We start from the raw sequence: 22,231 nt of genomic DNA on the forward strand, positions 1-22,231 counted from the left end.
CCTTTTAATATCTAGAAATTGGTCCTTCACACCAATGCCTCTGACACATCTTAGCATCTCTTCTTTCGAATTCCATGCAGTCTCAGTTTCTTCTCCTGTGAACATCCTTCTCATAGTCTTATATCGCCCTCCAGGGCCACTTGGGACCTTTATAGATGAATTGGACACTCTCCTCAGCACTTTCTCCTTAGAAACCCCCCTAACTCTCCTTGGTGACTTCAACCTTCCATCAGCCCAGCTACAATCATCCTGCCTTCTTCCCCTTCTCCACTCTTTCTCCTTGACCAACAGCAACATCTCTCCCACACACAAAGGAGGGAATGTCTTGGACCTGGTCTTCAGTCGTCCTTCTCCAACTTCTGACCTTTCTTCGACTCCCCTTCACATCTCTGACCACCACTTCCTGACCTTTACACTCACTGTACCTACAGGATCCACAACTGTCCCCCGTCCATCCTTCATTAGACAAAACCTTCACACTGTCTCACCTTCATCTGTATCTTCCTGCATTCTTTCACATCTCCCAACCTCTGACTCATTCCTCTCCTTACCACTAGAGACCGCTACTAACTCTCTCCTCACCTCACTTTCCCTTTCCATTGATCAACTCTGTCCTATATCAACTAAACCCAAAAGGACTTCTCCCCCTGCGCCCTGGCTCTCCGATACATTGCGTAGCAATCGAAGAGTTCTTCGAGCAGCGGAGAGAAAATACAAGAAATCTCAACTTGACTCAGACCTACTGGATTACCAGAATCTTCTGCGTAAATTTTCTACTAACCTCACTACTGCTAAAACTGCTTTCTACAAAACAAAACTAGAAGCCTCTGCCCACAACCCTCAAAAACTCCACAACATCTTCTCATCCCTACTCAACCCCCCGACTTCCCCTGCCCCAACTTCATTAACAGCTGATGATTTTGCCAACTTCTTCACAGGGAAGATTGAAAAAATCTGTGAGACATTCTCCACCACTAATCCTACTCTTCCCTCTGAAAATTCGACAACTACTCTAAATCAATTTTCTAAAATCACATCTGATGAAATCATTCAGATTATTTCCACAGGCAACCCAACCACCTGTCCACTAGATCCAATACCTTCTGCAATGTTTCAAACTATCTCCCCTGACCTCATCCCTTTCATTTCTTATATCATAAACGGCTCAATCTCATCTGGCCACGTACCATCCGCCTTCAAAACAGCCAGGGTTCTTCCAATCCTAAAGAAACCCACTGCTGATCCTACAGACATTAACAATTACAGACCAGTTTCCCTCCTCTCATTTCTATCCAAAATCCTTGAGCGCTGTGTCTACAACCAGCTATCACTCCATTTATCACAGAACAACCTCCTGGATCCTAACCAGTCTGGCTTCAGAACAGCTCATTCCACCGAGACTGCCCTTTTGGCGGTTACCGAGCAGCTACATGCAGCCAGATTGGCAAAACTGTCATCAGTTCTTATTCTCCTTGACCTATCTGCTGCATTTGACACCGTTAACCACAAGACTCTCTTGGCAATCCTGAAGAGGCTTGGAATTCGGGGCTCAGCATGGCAGTGGTTTGCTTCCTACCTTGATGAGCGATCTTACCAAGTGACTTGGAAAGGATCCACCTCTACCTCACGTAGACTCTCCACTGGTGTCCCTCAAGGCTCGGTGCTAGGTCCTCTCCTTTTCTCCCTCTACACGAGATCACTTGGTGAGGTCATTTCCTCACATGGATTATCCTACCACTGCTATGCTGACGACACACAACTCCTCTTCTCCTTTCCTCCCTCTGATCTTCATGCTGCTTCCAAAATCTCTGCATGTCTAACAGACATCTCGTCTTGGATGGCAGCCCATCACCTCCAACTCAATCCCACCAAAACTGAACTAATATTCATTCCAGCAGATTCTTCACCACATCAGGATCTTGCTATCTACCTAGACAACTCGCAGCTCTCTCCTTCTGCAACAGCCCGCAACCTTGGCGTAACAATAGACAACCAACTCTCCTTCTCAACTCACATCAGCAATCTTTCCCGCTCATGTAGATTCCTTCTCTACAATATCAGACGAATCCGCCCTTACCTGTCAACCCAGGCCACCCAACTACTGGTTCAGTCCTTAGTAATCTCACGACTGGACTACTGCAACTCCCTTCTAGCTGGTCTACCACTATGTACCATCCGACCTCTTCAACTCATACAAAATGCAGCAGCACGACTGATCTTCAACCTTCCCAAATTCTCCCATACCACCCCTCTGCTACGTTCCCTCCACTGGCTCCCAGTAGCTGCACGCATCAGGTTCAAAATACTGATGCTGGCCTACAAAGCCAAACATGGAGCAGCACCATCCTACCTCACAGCCCTTATTACACCCCGCACTGCACCTCGTCTACTCCGAGCCTCCAGTACTGCTCGCCTGGTCCCTCCATCTCTGAAGGTAAAAGGAAAACATTCATCTAGACTCTTCTCCGTCTTGGCCCCTCGGTGGTGGAATGAACTTCCCCTCGAGGTCAGAACAGCTCAGTCACTGAGCACCTTCAAACGACAGCTCAAGACCTTCCTCTTTAAAGAATATTTAGATTAAATTGTAATTTTCTTGTCAATTGGTTGTCAAACTTTGTGTACAGAATCTACAACAGAGTGAATTAAATAGATGTATTCATAGTTGGGGTCCTAGTGAACCGGAATTGATCTCTTCACCGATGGTAACTTGAAAGCACGTTGTAAGTCGCTCTGGATAAGGGCGTCTGCCAAATGCCGTAAATGTAAATGTAACTGGCGAAATTGTGGCTTCCTTCACGTTAAAGGTCACTGTGGTGCCCCTAACTGGCGAAATTGTGGCTTCCTTTGCGTTAAAGGTCACTGTGGTGCCCCTAACTGGCGAAATTGTGGCTTCCTTCGCGTTAAAGGTCACTGTGGTGCCCCTAACTGGCGAAATTGCTGCTTCCTTTGCGTTAAAGGTCACTGTGGTGCCCCTAACTGGCGAAATTGTGGCTTCCTTTGCATTAAAGGTCACTGTGGTGCCCCTAACTGGCGAAATTGTTGCTTCCTTTGCGTTAAAGGTCACTGTGGTGCCCCTAACTGGCGAAATTGTGGCTTCCTTTGCGTTAAAGGTCACTGTGGTGCACCTGTGCCTCATACTTTCTCTTTTGAAAAGTATGCAAGGTGATCATCTGCTATGTCTTCGAGGCTCAGTCACGCGATGCCACGGACAGTCAATGACATTTTTTTCACTTCAGTGATGTTTTCTTGTAGTAAACATTTTTTGGTCCATTTTTGTACAGTGTAGACAGGTGGAGTAAGAAATTCCTTTAACGCGCTCTTTCCGCGCCTCCAGCAGCACTCCGGTGTCAGACGGAACTCCGTACGAGATCCTGAGGGCCCGGGAACTGAACGCCCTGTTGGGCCCGAAGGGCAGCCCCGAGGCCGTGGACCTGGTGTGCGACCTGCACAACACCACAGCCAACATGGGCCTGTGCTTCATCAGCTACTCCGACTGTGACTGGATCTGCCTTCACATCTACAGGCACCTTCAGGCAAGATCAATCAATAACGCGTTATTAGCAAAGATGGCAGAGATGCAGTTGCAGTTCAAGCTTTGCTTCTAAGGGAAGGTAGATTGACTGAAGTCAGGGGTGAGACAGTCCCCCCCTGGAGTGTCCTGCTCGGGGACACAATGGTAGTAAGTGGGGTTTGAACCTCTGACTTTCTGGCCCTCTGGCTCATATGCGAGTGCCTGCTTCCGGGAGTTCATGTGTCTTGGGATCTTGTTGGACAAAGGGATTTTGAGACAAAGAAGGACAATGGCATCAAGGTTTTGGGGCAAAGTTTGAACCCCACCCCTGAAAATTGCTTCACAGGGGGCGGGTGTGGCCCAGTGATTAGTGAATGGAACTCCCTTCTCTCAAGAGAAAGACAGCATGGCTCCTGTTTCTATTGTTCCCCTGACAAGGACATGCCTCATTACACGATAATGACGTGCTTCATACTGCAGATTGATTACATGCTGACTTCTAATTAGCCTGTTTCACTCGTTCATTTTCTTTTCTTTTCCTTTCTTCTGTTATCAGAGAGAGATGGCAACCATTCCCGTGCGATACGTTCACTTTGACCTTCCCATCGGCGAGGCCTACTCTCTGGAGTCCGTAGGGAAGCACGGTTTTGGTGAGTGGGGGGCGTATTATAACTTGCTGGCCATACATTCGCAAACGTTTGGAGAACGTTCACAGAACGCGGCAGCTTTTCAGACCTGTAGATGACTTAAAAAACAATCGCTCCCCCCCCGCAGCGATGGAGGTGGGACCTCAGTCGCACGCCGTGGTCCGGTCCAACGTCTACATGGCCATGAAGGAAGGGGTGCAGCTGATGCTCGACTGGATCCGCCTGTTCAACTCAGGTTCGATCTCCGCCCCGAACTTATCCACATGTTCACATCTCATGCAAAGCCGGAGGGTTGAGGATCTCCGGCCAATTCTTCTGCTTGAAGGGGCCCAGTTCGAAGGGGGACCCGTGGAGCTGTACACCAAGGTGAAGACCATCGACTACCCGCGAGATTCCGAGAGCCACCACATCAGCGCGGCCATCCACCCCGAGCTTCAGGTTCGTGTCCCGCCGGTGGCCCCGAAAAGGTCAAACGTTCCACCTCCGTCACTCGCGTCGATTTCACAACGCCAACAAACGCATTCCTGGCATCACACGAAGAGGCGGCGGCGGCGTGTTTACTCCCGTTGACACATTTGACATTGTTGACTTTGGACAACATTCCGAGTACGAAACCGCATCGAGGGTTGATCGTTATTTACAACGGACGCCGGCGCCCTTAACTCTGCTTCCGCCTCGACCCCCCACCCAGGACCGCGACTTCTGCCTGCTGCACCCCGGCGACCCCGTGTTCCTGACCTTCTCAGGGGAGACGCTGCGGTACAGGGGCAAGGAGCCCCTCTACCCCTTCTTCGTCAACGAGGGGGCGTACTACGAGAAGGGCATCGCGCTCTCCCTCGCTCGGCGGAGGAGGCTGTCCATCCCGTCCATCCAGTCGGAGAGGAGGTGAAGATCGAACGACAGTTTCATAAACAAAATCCACTTTCGTTTAATGGCATTTTGCAGCATTTCTTGCACAGTTGCTTACATATAGAATAAAAAAAAAGAAGCAAAAACTTGCATACAAAAGGATGAACTTTTTTTTCAGAAGAGCAGGGTACATTCAACAATTTGATGTGCATGTGTTCCAAATAAAACGAATAAATACACTTTTAAATACGTGCAGGTATAAATAAACACAGATGGCAAAAAATCGACAAGAAAAACGTAAAAAGACAACAGCTCTCTAACAAGGACGACCCTAAAAGGGGTTTCGGCGCGCTGGGTCACGCCCCCCCCTAAATGAAATGTATAAAACACAGTAATTAAAAAAAAAGGTTTCGATGCATCAAATCATATCGGCCTTTCTCAGAATTCTGACGTCAGACCCTTGCAGCAAATGTCAATGTTGCAATGAAAATGTTTTGTCTTAATTTGCATTTTAATGTCTGGTTTCCTCCCTGAAAAGCTCATGTTCAGAATGCAGTCACGTCGTGCAACAGCAGTGCCACAGTCAGGCCGCAGCTCGCCTTACGGCAGCGGTTGGGTCTAACCTGTCGCATGCATTCATCCAATCAGCTTTCAGCACAGCACAGCACAGCACAGCAGTAGCGATGGTCTTTTAAAGGGTCGCCCCAGAAAAGCGGGCAGATCTGGTGAACCAGTGCACGACAGCGATGGTCTCTCTTTTCATTCTTTTTTTAGACATATTTTCAATTTTAATTATATTCCACTTTTGACTTGACACGATAACCCATGGCAACCTATGAGCAACGCAAAACACAACGGACAATCGGCTGCAGTACTTCCAGTTCCACCAGAGGGCGCTAACAGCCTAGGAACAAAGACCGGTGAGGTGAAAGGTCGTTCCAGACGGCCCTGCGGGGTCATTGTCACTTTACTTCCAGATAATAGCTCTGGGAGAAGCCTTTCCGTTTCAGTTCGGGCAACCGCAGCCATGCGGTCGCAGACAGAGAGATCGTATCGTTTATTTATGAAATGAGGGCGGAGCAGGAAACCCGGACGGCGGTATCTCGAAATTCGCGATACGGCGGCCCATTGTGTTTCCGGCAGTTGTCTTATCCTCCCCTTCAGGTCTTATCTACGTTCCCTTATCCACTTCGGTCTCGTCTTGGCGCTCGGCCGAGATCGACGAGCAGGAGCTTTCACGTCCTCTTTTAAAATCGCCGAGATATAGTCGCGCTTAATCAATTTTAACGTGAGGTCCAGCGAATAATACAAAAATGAGAAGAATGATAAAATAAAATTAAAAATACCAATATCAGCAGCAACGCCGATGATAATCGTCACGAGTTGACGTGGGTTTAGTCTATACCACAATATTAAAAATGAACAACAACCACGATGCAATAAATTATCAATATCGAGATTTATATGACGGTTTCGGTAATATTTATGTTATTAACTTTCATTGGACCAGGCCTTTACGCCACCCGGTAGGCGGTCATCCGGTAGTAGCTCTGACTGTGGCTGCGTGCGGCCCACACCAAGAGGGCGGCGGCCATCATGTGCAGAGGGGAGGAGATGAGGGCCAAGTAGAGGGACCAGCCCAAAGTGCCGTCCACGCGTTCCGGCAGGACGGACACCCGGTGCAGCAGGTCCATCCCGGCCAGGTAGCAGCAGACGGTCGCCAGGGTGCACAGGCCTGCGGGGCACAACGTTTTACCATGAAAATCACCCCAATTCTGTCCCTGTTAAGTTTACATGTTTGACTGGCTGACCACACATTTACATTTACAGCATTTGGGTGGTGGTAGCCTAGTGGGTAACACACTCACCTGTGGACCAGAAGACCCAGGTTCAAACCCTACTTACTACCATCGTGTCCCTGAGCAGGACACTTAACCCTGAGTGTCTCCAGGGGGGGACTGTCCCTGTAACTACTGATTCTAAGTCGTGCTGGATAAGGGTGTCTGGTAAATGCTGTAAACGTAAACCACACAGTAAAACGTGTCAAAAGTTTATTGGAGTCCACACCAAACCAAAATTAAATATCACAATTTACATTTTTGATGACGCCGGGTGAATCTGGGGCGACTCTCGCTCCCCATCTGGGTTCTGGGGTTCATATTGATATGGACCACCTGTCTGGTACCTGTGTACCACCCATATGTTACCTGGAAAGGGGCGGAGTCACGATCATTTAACACTAATTAGTGTCACTTTTACAGACTTTACACTGCGCGCTGACCACTTTAAAGGGACCACTGCGTCAAGAAGAAAAAAAAAGTCAAGAATACGCACCAACACAGTGCAGAGAATGACATTTATAAAGGTCATATTCACTTCTTCACCAATCAGAAGTTTTACATTCACAGTATTTATCAGACGCCCTTATCCAGAGCGACTTACAATCAGTAGTTACAGGGACAGTCCCCCCCTGGAGACACTCAGGGTTAAGTGTCTTGCTCAGGGACACAATGGTAGTAAGTGGGATTTGAACCTGGGTCTTCTGGTTCACAGACGAGTGTGTTACCCACTAGGCCACCACCACCCTGGTTTTATTTGCATATTTTGTTTTGGAGCAAGAGACGTCCCGGAAGGATCAAGAAAGACAATGTGTGCAACACCTGGGTGTGGTGTACGACAGGAGGGGGTTTCAAACGTCCACAATGGGGACGTATGATGTGTGAAAGCTGTCAAAGCTGTCATTGATATAGGCTCCTCCCTTTCATGGGCGTCAGAAATAATGACAATAATTACCTCTGCAAGCAGTACTTTCTTCTTCACCCAAAAATAAAAGATACGGCTCTACATGTGATTACCGGGCAGAAGACAAGATGTCCAGGTCCTACTCACCAGCCAGAAGGTGCAGCAGCCCGATAGCCAGGACCGGGGAGAGACTGTGGCAGAGGCAGGCCCCGAAGGCCACCACGCCCGCCAGCACCACCAGGCCCAGGGACACCAGGGGCAGGAGGAACTGGCACCTCCACAGGTCTGAGGAATTCGCAAGACGACAAGGAAGTGGCGTTACCATGGCAGCGAACACAAGCAAAACACAAGCAAAACAAGCCCCGCCCCTTTCCCATTCATTCCACGTGGCCGCAGTATCGGTTATCTGGAAAAAATGTGGCCACGTGGACGTTTGACGCCGGAAGCGTCCCCGTGATGCCGCTGATGACACTCACAGGTCCGGATCATGTCCTCGCCACTGTTGTGGTTTCCCGGTTCCTTGTACTTGGGGGTCAGCTGCTGAGGGAAGGTGAAGCTCACGCACTCCATCACCATCTTAGGGTCTGCAGACAAATAAAAAAAAAAAAGTTCAAGTTGAGCTTCATTGTCACGTAAATGTAAAATGTAAGTACACGTTAGACGGCGCATAGTGAAGCGGAACGGCGTCTCTCCGGAACCCGGTGCTACGTGACGGGTCATTTTGATTCGTCCCGTATTCCGATCACAGCCTCGTCGGCCAATTATAGAAAACCGAGGTACGGTCTGTTTCAGTGGTTTCAAACACACTGATACCACAAGAACTACGGATCCCATAATGCATTGCTTCGGTGGCCTTGCCGAACGCGATCTTTACCTCATTTAAGTAAATGCATTTGGAAAATTTCAATAAAAGTGGGCGGGCGGTCAAGAAAGTGTCCCTCATTTGGGGTTGAGAAAGTTGGCAGCCCATTAACATTTAACAGCACTTATCAGACGCTCTTACCCAGAGTCGTTACAGGGACAGTCCCCCCTGCTGTGGGACACAATGGCAGTGAGTGGGGTTTGAGCCTGTGACTGTTGGTTCATAGGGGAGTGTTTTACCAGCTAGATTACTTACACCCCTCTCAACCCGTGCATTGTATGCACCGCCCCATGTTACATGCACCGCCCCTCATTACATGCACCGCCCCTCCATGCACCTCCCCATGTTACATGCACCGCCCCTCCATGCACCTCCCCATGTTACATGCACCTCCCCATGTTACATGCACCGCCCCTCGTTACATGCACCGCCCCTCCATGCACCTCCCCATGTTACATGCACCGCCCCATGTTACATGCACCGCCCCTCCATGCACCGCCCCTCGTTACATGCACCGCCCCATGTTACATGCACCGCCCCTCGTTACATGCACCGCCCCATGTTACATGCACCGCCCCTCCATGCACCTCCCCATGTTACATGCACCGCCCCTCGTTACATGCACCGCCCCATGTTACATGCACCGCCCCTCGTTACATGCACTGCCCCATGTTACATGCACCGCCCCTCCATGCACCTCCCCATGTTACATGCACCGCCCCTCGTTACATGCACCGCCCCTCCATGCACCTCCCCATGTTACATGCACCGCCCCTCGTTACATGAATTACATGTTACATTTAAATAAAGTTACGCAGTGACATTAAGTGCAGCAGTAACTGTGCCACCTGGCCAGGGGTGACCTCACCGGGCTGCGTGTGCCAGCCGGCGTCGGTGGGCGCCAGCACGCAGCGCCACCACAGTCCCAGGGTCCCGTTGAGGCGGAAGAGCGAGTCGCTGTAGGTCTTCTCGTCGAACTCGCCGTCCACGAACTCCTCGTGCAGCGCGCGCAGCTCGGACGCGTTGGCGTCGCCGTGGGCCGGCGGGCTGGCGTACTGGTACCAGTGCTGCGTGCCCACGGCCACGGCGAGGTACACGGTGGCCAGCAGGCTGAGCACGAAGCCGATCACCAGCGCCGTGGCGTAGCGGTTGTCCACCATGGCGTTCCCGCGAAACGGCGGCGAAATCGACGGATCGGTGGAGCGAAGCCCACGACGCGCGTGTTTTTCCGCCCTCGGTGCGGATTGTCCTATTTTCCACGACGTCCCATCTGTCGCCGCCCATCTGTCGCAATTTATAGCTCGGTCGCCATAAGAGCGCCGGGCTGCTGGGAATCCTCCCTTCCTTCCCTCGCCGCGCCAGTAAATCCACTCGTGTCCCTGTCCCAGAAACGCCGGGCGGTCTGGGACTTGTAGTTCTTTCAACCAGGCCGGCAAGCATAGCGACGTGGGGGACGCGTCGTCATTCGTTTACTTTATCGATAATGATAATATCAGAGCAGCGATTGTATTACATATATGTTATTGTTTTTTTTATTTGCAGCCCAAAATGCGACTCCGGTGGGACTCGAACCCACAACCTTTGAATGACCTCGACCGTCTGCCTAGAAGTCCAATGCGCTATCCATTGCGCCACGGAGCCACCTGTTGCGCACTACGCGCGGCCTCCACTTCATCTCGGTTTAGGCCGCGGGTCCGAGGCTGCGCGTGCTGCGCCGTGACGTTTTTCCCCCCACGCAGATCCGCGTCCAGACCCCGTTTATTTTAAATATTAAAAATCACGTTTTTAATATTTATTTTGTTTGCGTGTGTGTGATTTTTGTTTTAATGACGCCGCTTGTTTGCATAATCAGAGCGGTCGCACGCTATTCCCCCCCCTCGCGTCGGGCTTGAACAAAGGCTCTGCGTCGCGGACCAATCAGAGCCGCCGCGCGGCGCAACGCGCGGAGGAAAGCAACGCGACGCCCTCACCGGTGAGCGCATCGAGGTCCGCGCCGAGCGGAAGCGCCGATCCCAGCGTGCCATTCCGACGCGGTCCGGACCGCGATGAAGTGACCCGTACCTGTTTCCACGCCTACCTGCTTCCAAAAAAAAAGGAAAAAAGAAGACGTCGACGCGCAAAATCCACGCGCGCCCGACGTAAATATTACCAAACCGGCGCGGAATTTCTTATCTTTTTTATACATATATATATATGAACTGGGCGTTTTATCGTCTTTTGCGAGCGACTCTGCCTTCGCCTCGGACGCCGCGGAGGATTAGGTTACCGACGGCGGGCGGATTATTCCCGTGATCAGGCTCTTCTCTCCCCCGATCTCAGGTACGTCGGTGTAACGAGTCGTGTTTCTTTATTATTGTTATTCTTATGCATGCACGGATCGACGTGTCCCGTGTTATTACCCCACGCACGACCCATCCCCGGTTAGAGTCCACGTTAAAGCGGCGAGAGAAAGCGCGCCCGGGGGCGACGTTTAAACGCCCCGGAATGGGCCCTGCAAGTCCGGTCATGTGAGAGCGGCAGGGTGGAGCAGGAGGACGCGGAAGCTGCGCTCTTCGCCCGAGGAGGAAGGGGGTGCGCCTGTTTTTGGGGGACCCCGGGGACACATTCGCCATTTTTTTTTTTTTTTGCTTTCAGCATCCCAGCTTTATTATTATTATTATTATTTTTCTCCTCTCTCTCTCTCTCTCTCTCTCTCGCTGCCCCACCCAGCCATGTCCTTCAGGAGGGGTGTGGTCCGCCAGAGCAAGTTCCGGCACGTCTTCGCCCAGGCGTGGAAGGCCGAGCAGTGCCTGGACGACGTGCGGGTGACGCGGGTGACGTGGGAGGGACCCCTGTGCGCCGCGAACCCCAAGTTCGTCGCCGTGATCGTCGAGGCCAGCGGAGGCGGAGCCTTCCTGGTGCTGCCGCTGTCCAAGGTTCGCCCCCTTCCCCCTATATATATATATATATATATATATATTTGTGTGTATGTATGTATATATATGTGTGTGTGTGTGTGTGTTTCGATACATCGATATTTTTGCATTCTAACTTAGTCCGCCGGGTGGTGCTGTCGAGCGTTTTTCTTTTAGCGAGAACCTCCACGACCGTAGATGGCGCTGTACTGCTGGGAACAGGGAATTTTTCCGAAAACCGTGAAACACGACGGACCCATCCCGGCTCTGTTTCTGCGTTTTTGGGGGGGCGGTGGTGGCCTAGCGGTTAAGGAAGCGCCCCCGTAATCGGAAGGTTGCCGGTTCGAATCCTCGATCCGTTGAGGTGCCACTGAGCAAAGCACCGTCCCCACACACTGCTCCCCGGGCGCCTGTCATGGCTGCCCACTGCTCACCAAGGGTGATGGTTAAAAGCAGAGGACACGTTTCACTGTGTGCACCGTGTGCTGTGCACAATATGTACAATATCGTAATATAATCGTATAGTGAGATCCCCTCTAATACCCCTCATAGTAAAAAGTAATACAGTTTCGGCTGCATCTGGTGTGCCCCTCCACAGCAGTATACAGTACAGGCCAAAAGTTTGTGTTTTCCTTATTTTCATGACCGTTTACGTTGGTAGATTCTCACTGAAGGCATCAAAACTGGTCGGTGCAGATACGAGGCAATGGTCGGTGCAGGTGGCTCGAGAAACCCCGTGTTTTTCAACTGCCGGCTACTGCCACTACATGGCCGGCTTGGGGTGACAGGTCAGGAGGACACTGTGAGCTCCTTTTGGCTTTGGCTAAACACCGAAAGACTCACGCGATGAGACTGACCAATCAGCATGCAGCAAGAGCTTCTTTGAATTCCAATGGTAGTTAAGAAGTCCCAAAGTGTCCCTCTGTGACACTGATGGTGACCGTGTAACCAAGCGTTAGCCTCCAAGAGGACACATTCGGTCTGTTCTCGTTTTCAGAGCGGCCGCGTGGACCAAGCCACCCCGACGGTATGTGGCCATGCCGCGCCCGTGCTGGACGTGCAGTGGTGCCCACACGACGACAACGTCATCGCGAGCGCCAGCGAGGACTGCACCGTCAAGGTGAGAGCTCGTCACCGCTCCTGTGGCCGCGTGGTTGTCACGGCGACCGGCGCGCGGGAGTTAACTGGCTCCTTGTTGTTGACGTGGGCGGCAGGTGTGGCAGATTCCCGACGGCGGGCTGACCGCGCCCTTGACGGAGGCTGCGGTGACCCTGGAAGGCCACAGCAAGCGGGTGGGCATCGTGGCGTGGCACCCGACGACTCTCAACATCCTCCTGACTGCTGGTAACCTCTCGCCGTGGGCGTGTCTTGTTCCGTCTGTCTGAGTGGACGCGGCCTAAATGTGGATAATCTGGCTTGCGTCGCGTCCAAATGAAGAACTACGGTAAATATAGGTTGTCCCTCTTGTGCCACCGAAGCAAGTTTTGAAACCGTCCAACCGTTATGGTTTTATTTATTTATTTGTTTTTATCCAGGCAAAGACAAGCAACTTACAACCAGTAGTTACAGGGACCGTGTCCCTCTGGAGACACTCAGGGTTAAGTGTCCTGCTCAGGGACACGATGGTAGTAAGTGGGATTCGAACCCGGGTCTTCTGGTCCTTAGGCGAGTGTGTTACCCGCTAGGCCACTACCACCCTACTACCATGATAAATTTACATTATAAAATTCGGTTGGACAAAACCTGCGGCCAATCACGTGCCCCGCAGGCTTGTTGGAGGGGCAGTTTCCGAAATCCTTTTTCCGCAGCTGTTGAAAGGTTTCGGCTACCTTGCCGCCACGACGGTGGAATTTATACTAATGATATTTTCCAGAAATCCCCCCCTTACTTTGAGACTTGAGATTTTGACTAAATGCGGATACATATTCAACATAAACTAGAAGAAAAAAAAATAAACTATTGTCATGACTTTTTTTTTTTTTTTTTTTGGTCCACATGAACCAGCACTACGTACTATTATCACTCGGATGTTATTCTCGTATTTAATGTTGCTGGTCTGTACGTTTTTTTTCTCCAGGCTGTGACAACCTGCTCTGCGTGTGGGACGTCGGCACGGGGGAGCTGGTGTACCAGCTGCCCGACGCCCATCCCGACCTGATCTACAGCGTGAGCTGGAATAAAGAGGGCAGCGCCATCTGCACCACCTGCAAGGACAAAGCCTTGCGTGTCATCGACCCGCGGAGGGGGACCGTGCTTAAGGTCCTGCTCCACAGTAACTTGTTAATCCCCGGCCGACCTGCCACACACGTACACAACACGCGCAACGTGGCGCGGATACTAGTGGTTGGAACCGCCATGTGTTGTCTTTATCTTCATGACCATTTACGTTGGTAGATTCTCACTGAAGGCATCAGCACTATGAATGAACACATGTGGAGTTATGTACTTAACAAAAAAAGGTGAAATAAGTGAAAACATGTTTTATATTCTAGTTTCTTTGCTCTGATTACTGCTTTGCACACTCTTGGCATTCTCTCGATGAGCTTCAAGAGGACGTCACCTGAAATGCTTCTCCAACAGTCTTGAAGGAGTTCCCAGAGGTGTTTAGCACTTGTTGGTCCAGCTCACCCCAAACCATCTGGATTGGGTTCAGGTCCGGTGACTGTGGAGGCCAGGTCTCCACTTTTTGTTAAGTACATAACTCCACATGTGTTCATTCATAGTTTTGATGCCTTCAGTGAGAATCTACCAACGTAAATGGTCTTGAAAATAAAGACAACACGTTGAATGAGAAGGTGCGTCCAAACTGTACATCCCATACATTTTTATACATTTACTTCAAATTATGTTTTCAAATAAATCGGAACCAGGCGAGGGTCCGTGTGGGCGAGGCTGTCACTACCGGTACTACTTTTTCACGAGAAAATCACCAAGCAACGTCATTACGGTGCCGAATCGTCCACGTTTGCATCGCAATTTGATTCATTTCAACCCCCCTGACATAAATCCGGGCCATTTATTTACATCCCAGGTGAGGGAGAAGGCACACGAGGGCACTCGACCAATGAGGGCCGTCTTCTTGTCTGACGGGAAGATCCTCACCACCGGCTTCAGCCGCATGAGCGAGAGACAGCTGGCGCTGTGGGACCCGGTGAGGTGGTGGGGGGGCCTTACAAGACGCCGGAACTCTGCTCACTGACGTGTCCCTGTTGGCTGATTTTCACGTAGATGGACATGTCCGAGCCAATGGCCGTCCAGGAGATGGACACCAGCAACGGAGTCCTGCTGCCCTTCTACGATCCGGACACCAATATGGTCTACCTGTGTGGAAAGGTAAACCCGCCTTGTCCTACCAGAACCAGTAACCACCAGAGCGTCCAAATGGATCGTTTTTTCTGGCCCGGTGTTCTTCGAACGAAGGGCCTCATTTTTTGGTCCTAAGCTCTCGCTTTCGTGTCTTTCAGGGGGACTGCACCATCCGTTACTTTGAGATCACGGACGAGTCGCCGTACGTCCACTTCCTGAGCCTCTACAGCAGCAAGGAGCCTCAAAGAGGAGCGGGTTTCCTCAGCAAGAGGGGCGTGGACGTGAACAAGTGCGAGATAGCCAGGTAGCGTCCCTCGTCCCGTTCCGCCGCTACCCGGCGCCACTGATTTGGACGCCGCGTGACCAGCAGTTCTCCCTCCCCCACCTCCAACAGGTTCTACAAACTCCACGAGAGGAAGGTGGAGCCTATCTCCATGACGGTGCCACGGAAAGTAAGTCGGAAAAGACTTTTTTTTTTTTTCTTTTTTAACATCCATTGTCTATGTGGGCCAAAGTGTCCGGAGACATTTTGGTCCAGACTTTCTGACGGCCAACCTGTGACGGCGAAAGTCCTGGTGTGTGGCTGCCGTGGCTGCTGTCAGCTGGTGTCAGGTGCGATGCATGTCTGTAACCGGAGCTGATGAATTTCCGCTTCCTTTCCGCAACAGAATGGCCCCGGTTTTAAATGTCAAAAGTGGTTTCGGTTGCAGAAGCCGAGGGACGGCTGCACCTCGGTCGAGGTTAAGATCCCAGCCATTTCCATGTCAGCGGGGACCTCTTGCTGCAGAGTACTGTTGTTCTCCTCAACGGAATCAATGACGAAATATGATTTATTTATTTAGTCATTTATTTCCTTTAGCAATACGCGTTCTCGGCATCATTTAGATTTCAGAACGTGGGTTAGGAGATGGCTCTTAGAAAAGGATCTTGCGGTCGAAAAGCATGCAAGAAATCAGATCGTCGTCCATGTTCAGTATATAAGGTAACAACAATATAATAATAATAAGGTAACCTTGTTTAAATTATGAACCAGGTACTTGTACTATATTGACTGGGATTTAATAGTGAAAGTGAAGTGATTGTCATTGTGAAGCACAGGCAACGGTGACACAAGGAAATGTGTCCTCTGCTTTTAACCGTCACCCTTGGTGAGCAGTGAGCGGCCATGACAGGCGCCCGGGGAACAGTGTGTGGGGACGGTGCCTTGCTCAGTGGCACCAGCGACCTTCTAATTATGGGTTCCCGCTTCCGTAACCACCAGGCCAAATTAATATAATTGCATTACTAAAAAAAAAAAAAAGATACTATTATATTGACTAAAATTAGACTAAAATTTCGTCAGTTTTCGTGGACTTAAACTAGACTAAAATAGTCATGGATACTTCTGCATAACATTTTGACTAAACTGCTTTAAGTCGACCGAAGTTTGACTAGAGTTTAAATGAGTCTGCACATGACCAAGACTAATAAAGACTAAAATGACAGCTTGACACAAAGACAATTAAGACAGGCCGCCAAAAGCAACTGTACTGCAGAACGATGTTGCTTGTCAGCTGTGTCTTTGCCCTTTTCCTCCGCAGTCCGACCTGTTCCAGGTAGACCTTTATCCAGACACTGCAGGCTTGGAACCGTCCCTCGTGCCTGAGGACTGGATAGCTGGGCAGGACGCCCCGCCTATCCTCGTCTCCCTAAGTGGCGGCTACACGGCCCCGCCGTCCAAGAACACGCTGAGGGACACGGTGAAGGTCCGCCCCAAGCTGCCTCTCCAAAGCCCTGACAGTCCCGTCACCACGCCAACGTTCGAAGACACCGATGTTCTGCAACCTGCCCAGGAGGTCAAGGCAGCATCAGATCGGGCAAAGCAAGAGGTGAGGGTGGAACCATCGTTTTCTTTTTTTTTTTTTTTTTTTTTTTGCCGACCCGGAGACGTGCATAACGCCGCCCACTGCAATTCTCCTCTCGTCCAGGAGGATCCGCTCTGCGATCTGCTGGCCGAGGTGAAGGCCCTGAGGGCTCTGGTCCTGGCTCAGGGTCAGAGGATCGATCTTCTGGAGAAGCAGCTGGCGCGGATCGAGGACGGGGACGTCTGACGGCCCTTTCTCCTCTCCCCGGATGCTCACAGCCTATATAGCCTTATCGACACCCTGTAGTAGCGATGCGGTGCAGCAAAGGACCATGGGAGATGTAGTTCATTAAAAAGGGAGGCCAGTGGATCAAAACCAATTAGTGGATAGTGAAAAAGGGACCATAGAGGCACAGATAACTAATCAGCGATGACACAAACAGTGCTGTTTCGGTTTTAGCTGAGATGTACATGGAAAATCCATGCTTTCTTCTTCTTTTTTTTTTTTATTTCGTTATAAAAAATATTAAATAAAACGCGTGACCTCGTTATTAACACTGTGCAAAAAAAAAAAAAAAAAAACAGGGCCCTGACATCAGGTAGTTTCTGCTGCTAACATACGGCTTCTTTAGTGGAGAGGGTGCTCAGACCTCTCGGGCACATTGGCCTTTTCTTTCCCCCCACCCCACCAACGTCTGAGGTTCCAGCATTTCTTATGGTAGTGGAAACATATATAAATCTATATTTTTAATTTTTTTTTTTTTTCTACCTCTGAAGCCTAAAAAATATATATATAAATATACGCTGCACTGTTGTTCTCAACACCTCTAAACTGTAGTCAGCGAGACTGCTTTAAAAAAAAAAAACACTATTTTACCTTTTACACGAACCTAACCAGATCGAAGCTGGATTTTTTTTCAAATGCATTGCCGTCTGTGTGCAAATGACTTATTGTTTCTCGTTTGTTAAGAATTTCGTAGGTGCCGTGCTCCTAACACCGCTTGTTCGAGGAGTAGCGCACTTAATAGGGCTTCTGCTGAAATCTGTACCTTCTTCCGCCCTCGCGGGAGGGGACGGCATGAGCGTGGGGGCGTGGCCTGGGAAAGGCGACGCCCGCGACGCCTTGCCTCAAGGGATTCGCTTGCTCCCTTAAGTCATGGGTGGGCGTCGCAATCAGGGATGCGCTTCGGTATCCGGGCTCAGTATCTCCCTTGGTTATTTTCTGTCTTCCTTTTCACGTGTCCAGTATGTATGTGCTGTATCACAACCATTTGTGTGGGTGTGGGGGTGAGTGTGAAATACGAAAAGTGTGTCTTGACTGTGCAGGCGTTTCAATAAATGCAGTGTCCTTTCATACGGTGTCCTGTTGACTCGCTCTCATAGATCCCAGAGACATTACGCTTATTAAGTTAAAACGGACTACTTATTAAGTGAAGTGTAAGTGCAGCGATTGCCATTGTGAGACACGCTGCAGCATAGCACACGGTGACGCAACGAATCGTGTCCTCTGCTTTTAACCATCGCCCTTGGTGAGCAGTGGGCAGCTCGAGATTCGAACCGGCAACCTTCTGATTAACCGCTAGGCCGCCACTGCCCCCTATTACAGTTCCTTCCGTGTTATAATTATGTAATTACGCATTATTACGTTGTAATGTAACCGGTGTCCATTTTACCAGGATAAATTCTACTCGTCAGAACAGCGAGTGCCTTGCAGATTTTACTCTGCAGGAGAAAACCCGACCTCGTTGCAGCCACGAGGCCGCCCCGCTTAAACGTCTTGAGTGCGGTTTACCCCCATCTCGGAGCAAGCGGCCCACGTGAACAGGATGTGGTTGTGCTTTCGAGCCTGCTGAGCGGAGACAACGGTTTCGCATGCACCTCCAGTGAAGAAGAAGAGGAGCCGTCTTTAAAATGTGCCGTGGTGATTAATCAGACATGTTGGGGGTGATCTCTTTTACAAGATGACAGAACCCACATGTTGTCGGATGACTGCAGAAGTATAAGTGTTTTTTACAGTCAACGTAAATGCAAAGAATAACCACAGTCCTGAGATATAGAATTACAACAGAGGTCTGAGGAAAAACATAATTAATACATAAATAGACAAACTTCAGGCAAAAATATAAACTTAAAAGATGACATTAGAGGCCTATCCAACGAGGCTTTGAACTGGTCCCCATCTTCTTCCAAAGATGTGAGTCTTCAACTGTAGTTGTGCTGTCAACTTTACTTTACTTTACTTTACTTTATTTGCAGACGCTTTTATCCAGAGCCACTTACAGGAGGAAGATACCAGCAATTCTCATTTGGTTTCTATGGATTTTTAGTTTCAAAACTAAGAGCCCTGATAAGGCCCAACTTCAGGTCAGAAAAGAACATGCTCGGGAACTGTTAAGTGCTAGACGAGTTTTTTTTTTTGTGTGTGTTAGATTTGTCTGAAATACTTTTTACACAAGTGGGTTTTCAACTGCTTCTTAAAGGTGGTGGTGGTCTCGGCTAGTCGAATGGAGCAGGACAAGTTGTCCCACCAGCCAGGGACAACGAAGGAGAACAGAGTCGATTGGGATCGGATGCCCCGTGAAGAGGGAATTTTTTGTCAACTGTTCCATTAAATAAAACTGTCTGATTTTTTTGTATCCACTGTGAGATCGTGGGGGGGTTCAGGTTTCAACCAATAAGTTGTTATCACTAGTAGGAGATGTGCGTTTGATCAGGTCGTAAGTGTTTAAATGTATTTTCTTTACCGTTTTATCGATTATTTACTATCCATCTCGGCCCCCGTGTAATATTTATTCTATTTATAACGCATCAGATTTTTTTTTTTTGTCTTTCTCCTCCCACTCCTTCTCTCGTGTTGGCCCCCCGCCTCTTTTCACTTCTCCTTCTTGTCTCGCCTAATTTCGTCTCTGTTTTCTTTCCGGCCCGTTTCACAGCAGAGACGCCGCCTTTGGCCCCGCAGTGGTGAGTTGATGTTTTTTTTTTCTTCTTCTCATTTTTTAAATTAATCTTTGAAACCAGCATTCTGTCGAACGAAGCGTCCAGCACGTCTGCATTCCTGATGCTGATTTCAGGTTTTTTTTTTTTTTTTTATGTTTTTTTTACTGTTTTTTTTTTACTGTTTTTTTGCTGTCTGCTTCATCGCTCCATGTCTCTCTCGGTCGAGTCTGCACCACGCCTGCAGAAAGTGAACCGGAAGACCCAGGTTCGAACCCCACTCACTACCATCGTGTCCCTGAGCAGGACACTTAACCCTGAGTGTCTCCAGGGGGACACTGTCCCTGTAACTACTGACTGTAAGTCGCTCTGGATAAGGGCGTCTGGTAAACGCTGTAAAATGTAACCGTAAGCCGCGCCTTCGTCCAGCGCAGAGCGCTTTTGCAGTCGTTAGGCGACGGGCGCCTTCCTGCGAGTAGAAGCAGCACCACATCCGTTTCTGTCCTGCACGGAACGCTGGGGACCTTTTCTGCTGCCGATTACGTGCGCGGCTTGGCTTTTTTTCCCAGGAAAACACACATTGACAACAGAGCAACAGATGCCACTCGTACAGCATTAAATGAGGTTCGATTTGACCCCGAAAGAGTCAGATTAACGTTTTTCCTTTTTCTCGTTCAGCCCCAGTTATGGCCGGTGAATCGACGAAAACCACCGATACCGTCTGCGTGTCCCTCCTGGTCCTGTTCATCGTCCTGCTGGCGCTGCTGGTGTACCTGTACAGGCGGCTGGGCCGGGAGAGTCGCGGCCGCTACACCCTGCACAGCCTGGTCTTCGGGCGGGGCGGCCTGCGGGACCGGGCGAGGGCCGGGGTGGGCGCGGCGGAGGCCAGACTCGGGGTCCGCCTGTGGCCTCGGGCCGGGGAGGACGAGGAGCCCGTGGAGGAGGACAGGGGAGGGGGGGACGAGGAGGACTCCTCGGGTGACTACTCCAGCTTGGAGGGGGTGGACCTGCGAGAGAGGGCCGAGTCAGGCGAAGAACTGAAGGACGGCGAGGCGGAGGGCGGGGAGCCGGCAGAGAAAGGAAGCAGGCGCGAGGGTGAGGATGATGAAGATGAAGAGAAAGTGGGTTTGCTCGTTTCTGACGGCGTGATCTGGTCGGAGGAAAAGGAGGTGGACGCCGGGACTGACCTGACTGCTCTGTGAGGACGTCGAAGAGCATCACATTTTTATTAGCTATCGTTTTCAGTGCCTTTTCAAAAGATTTTATGAAACTCATTTATTTTTTTTAGATGGATTCCTTTTGTATAATATGTAAAAAAAATAATAAGTATTGTCTTTTATATAAAAAAAACTGTGGTGTGTTATTACAATCGTCATATCAAAGTAAAATACATCATCTCATCTCGCATCTGCCATTATTTTTCATAAAGTCGTTTTCATCACAAGGTACCTAAATAAAAGTTAGGAAGGGTCAAGGGTCAACACCCTGCAAAGTTCTTTCTTTACCATTATGATCAGGCCTTGGGCTCCTGAATCCTCCGTCTAAGGCCAGGAATCATTCTTGTAGTCCTGAGACGAGCCCCTGCTGGAGCAGCAGTGTCCTTTTTCAGGTCATGTGACCAGGCCTGGACACGGGGGAATTCTATAATCTCATCATTATATTATATCTATAACCATATCATTATATTTTTCGATGTGGCAACATACAGACCCAGATCTCTCTAATAATCTGGAGTCTAAATAGTTTTTATTGCCATCCCATCCATATACATAGTGAACAGTGTGACAACAGTGAGGCAGAATATTGTCCCCTGGACCATAGACGCAACATTGGAAACAACAGAACAGCAGCACCCACACAAATCACCAGTAAAGGTAAAAAAGGGGGGACTGCAGTAAACGTGGTGGAATTATATTAGCAGCAGATAAGGTGGGACAATTCTGACGATATTTTATTCCTTTGATTGGCAGCAGAAAATATCTCAGGTTCTAAAAGTAATGAAATCTCGCGATATTTTACGATTTATTAGCAGCAGAAAAGGGGATAAGTTCCGACCTCAGGTACTAACGAGTATGGAAATCTCGCGATATTTTACGATTTATTAGCAGCAAGAAAGGTGGGACAGTTCCGACCTCAGGTAATAACGAGTAAGGAAATCGCGGGACATTTTACACCATCGTTTTATTCCGGAACAAAATCTTCAGTTGCTGAAGAATACTACGTTCTATTAATTATGTTATGGTAATTATGCAGTATTGGTTTGCGTAGGAACATCTAACGGCCTATGTAGCCTTTTTCGCGATTTCGCGAACTGAAGCGAGCAAAATAACTCACGAAAGTGCCAAGCGCGCATGTGTGTGAGGCTGAAAGAGCGCTGCGAGCGATCATCTTCCGACCGGGGATGTAGCTCAGTGGTAGAGCGCATGCTTCGCATGTATGAGGTCCCGGGTTCAATCCCCGGCATCTCCACAAGTTTTTTTTTATTTTTGTCTTAAATAGACAAGAGTCAAGGCTAATTGTTGATCGTATAAAGCCCCAATTTTTTTCCTTCACAACCCTGGGAAAAATTTGTTAATGAACATGTGAACAGCTGTTCGCCGTTGGCTCGAGTGGGCGGAGACTTTACGGGGCTTGTGGGAGGGG

The 22,231-nt window shown here is 49.7% G+C and overlaps 3 protein-coding genes and 2 non-coding genes across 9 annotated transcripts in view; 3 read left to right on the forward strand and 2 right to left on the reverse strand.

The window, feature by feature from the left end:
- LOC114793866 (N-acyl-aromatic-L-amino acid amidohydrolase (carboxylate-forming) B-like) overlaps positions 1-5,254 on the forward strand; it is a 10,432-nt gene extending 5,178 nt beyond the window's left edge. Inside the window, exons 3-7 of one of the 2 annotated variants that reach the window (XM_028986005.1) lie at positions 3,335-3,533; positions 4,068-4,161; positions 4,286-4,393; positions 4,484-4,596; positions 4,850-5,254. In XM_028986005.1, the coding sequence (XP_028841838.1) occupies positions 3,335-3,533; positions 4,068-4,161; positions 4,286-4,393; positions 4,484-4,596; positions 4,850-5,047 (712 nt within the window). In that variant the 3' untranslated portion in view covers positions 5,048-5,254. The remainder of the gene's footprint in view (positions 1-3,334; positions 3,534-4,067; positions 4,162-4,285; positions 4,394-4,483; positions 4,597-4,849) is intronic. The other variant, XM_028986014.1, reaches the window with a different exon arrangement.
- cldnd1a (claudin domain containing 1a) lies at positions 5,062-11,102 on the reverse strand. 2 transcript variants are annotated; one of them, XM_028986240.1, is made up of 5 exons: positions 9,813-11,102; positions 9,480-9,778; positions 8,226-8,333; positions 7,897-8,034; positions 5,062-6,742 (listed from the first exon to the last, which is right to left on the reverse strand). In XM_028986240.1, the coding sequence occupies exons 1-5, from the start codon at positions 10,049-10,051 to the stop codon at positions 6,522-6,524; spliced, it is 1,005 nt and encodes a 334-aa protein (XP_028842073.1). In that variant the 5' UTR covers positions 10,052-11,102; the 3' UTR covers positions 5,062-6,521. The 2 variants fall into 2 exon arrangements, with proteins under 2 accessions (XP_028842073.1, XP_028842063.1); XM_028986230.1 differs by having other exon boundaries at positions 9,480-11,099.
- Positions 9,460-18,008, forward strand: coro1b (coronin, actin binding protein, 1B). 3 transcript variants are annotated; one of them, XM_028985509.1, is made up of 11 exons: positions 9,460-9,570; positions 11,321-11,526; positions 12,503-12,625; positions 12,720-12,849; positions 13,583-13,764; positions 14,537-14,656; positions 14,734-14,838; positions 14,970-15,115; positions 15,206-15,263; positions 16,392-16,679; positions 16,779-18,008. In XM_028985509.1, the coding sequence occupies exons 2-11, from the start codon at positions 11,323-11,325 to the stop codon at positions 16,899-16,901; spliced, it is 1,479 nt and encodes a 492-aa protein (XP_028841342.1). In that variant the 5' UTR covers positions 9,460-9,570; positions 11,321-11,322; the 3' UTR covers positions 16,902-18,008. The 3 variants fall into 3 exon arrangements, with proteins under 3 accessions (XP_028841342.1, XP_028841321.1, XP_028841331.1); XM_028985488.1 differs by lacking the exon at positions 9,460-9,570 and adding an exon at positions 10,530-10,930; XM_028985498.1 differs by lacking the exon at positions 9,460-9,570 and adding an exon at positions 11,018-11,182.
- On the reverse strand, positions 10,163-10,252 carry trnar-ucu (transfer RNA arginine (anticodon UCU)). The gene is given in 2 exon segments: positions 10,163-10,198; positions 10,216-10,252. It is a non-coding gene; the product is annotated as a tRNA-Arg (tRNA).
- Positions 18,009-21,985: 3,977 nt separating the features above from the next.
- On the forward strand, positions 21,986-22,057 carry trnaa-cgc (transfer RNA alanine (anticodon CGC)). The gene has a single exon. It is a non-coding gene; the product is annotated as a tRNA-Ala (tRNA).
- Positions 22,058-22,231: the final 174 nt, after the last annotated feature.

Source organism: Denticeps clupeoides, chromosome 1, assembly GCF_900700375.1.
Source record: "Denticeps clupeoides chromosome 1, fDenClu1.1, whole genome shotgun sequence".
NCBI lineage: Eukaryota > Metazoa > Chordata > Actinopteri > Clupeiformes > Denticipitidae > Denticeps > Denticeps clupeoides.

Bases quoted from the DNA above. Each gene is read 5' to 3' on its own strand.
- coro1b (XM_028985509.1), top strand. From the start codon at position 11,323: ATGTCCTTCAGGAGGGGTGTGGTCCGCCAGAGCAAGTTCCGGCACGTC. The intron at 11,527-12,502 runs GTTCGCCCCCTT...TCTCGTTTTCAG, and splicing joins TGGTGCTGCCGCTGTCCAAG to AGCGGCCGCGTGGACCAAGC. The intron at 14,839-14,969 runs GTAAACCCGCCT...CGTGTCTTTCAG, and splicing joins TGGTCTACCTGTGTGGAAAG to GGGGACTGCACCATCCGTTA.
- cldnd1a (XM_028986240.1), bottom strand. From the start codon at position 10,051: ATGCTTGCCGGCCTGGTTGAAAGAACTACAAGTCCCAGACCGCCCGGC. The intron at 8,334-9,479 runs GTGAGGTCACCC...ATTTGTCTGCAG, and splicing joins CGGCTGGCACACGCAGCCCG to ACCCTAAGATGGTGATGGAG. The intron at 6,743-7,896 runs GTGAGTAGGACC...TGTGCCCCGCAG, and splicing joins GCTGCTGCACCTTCTGGCTG to GCCTGTGCACCCTGGCGACC.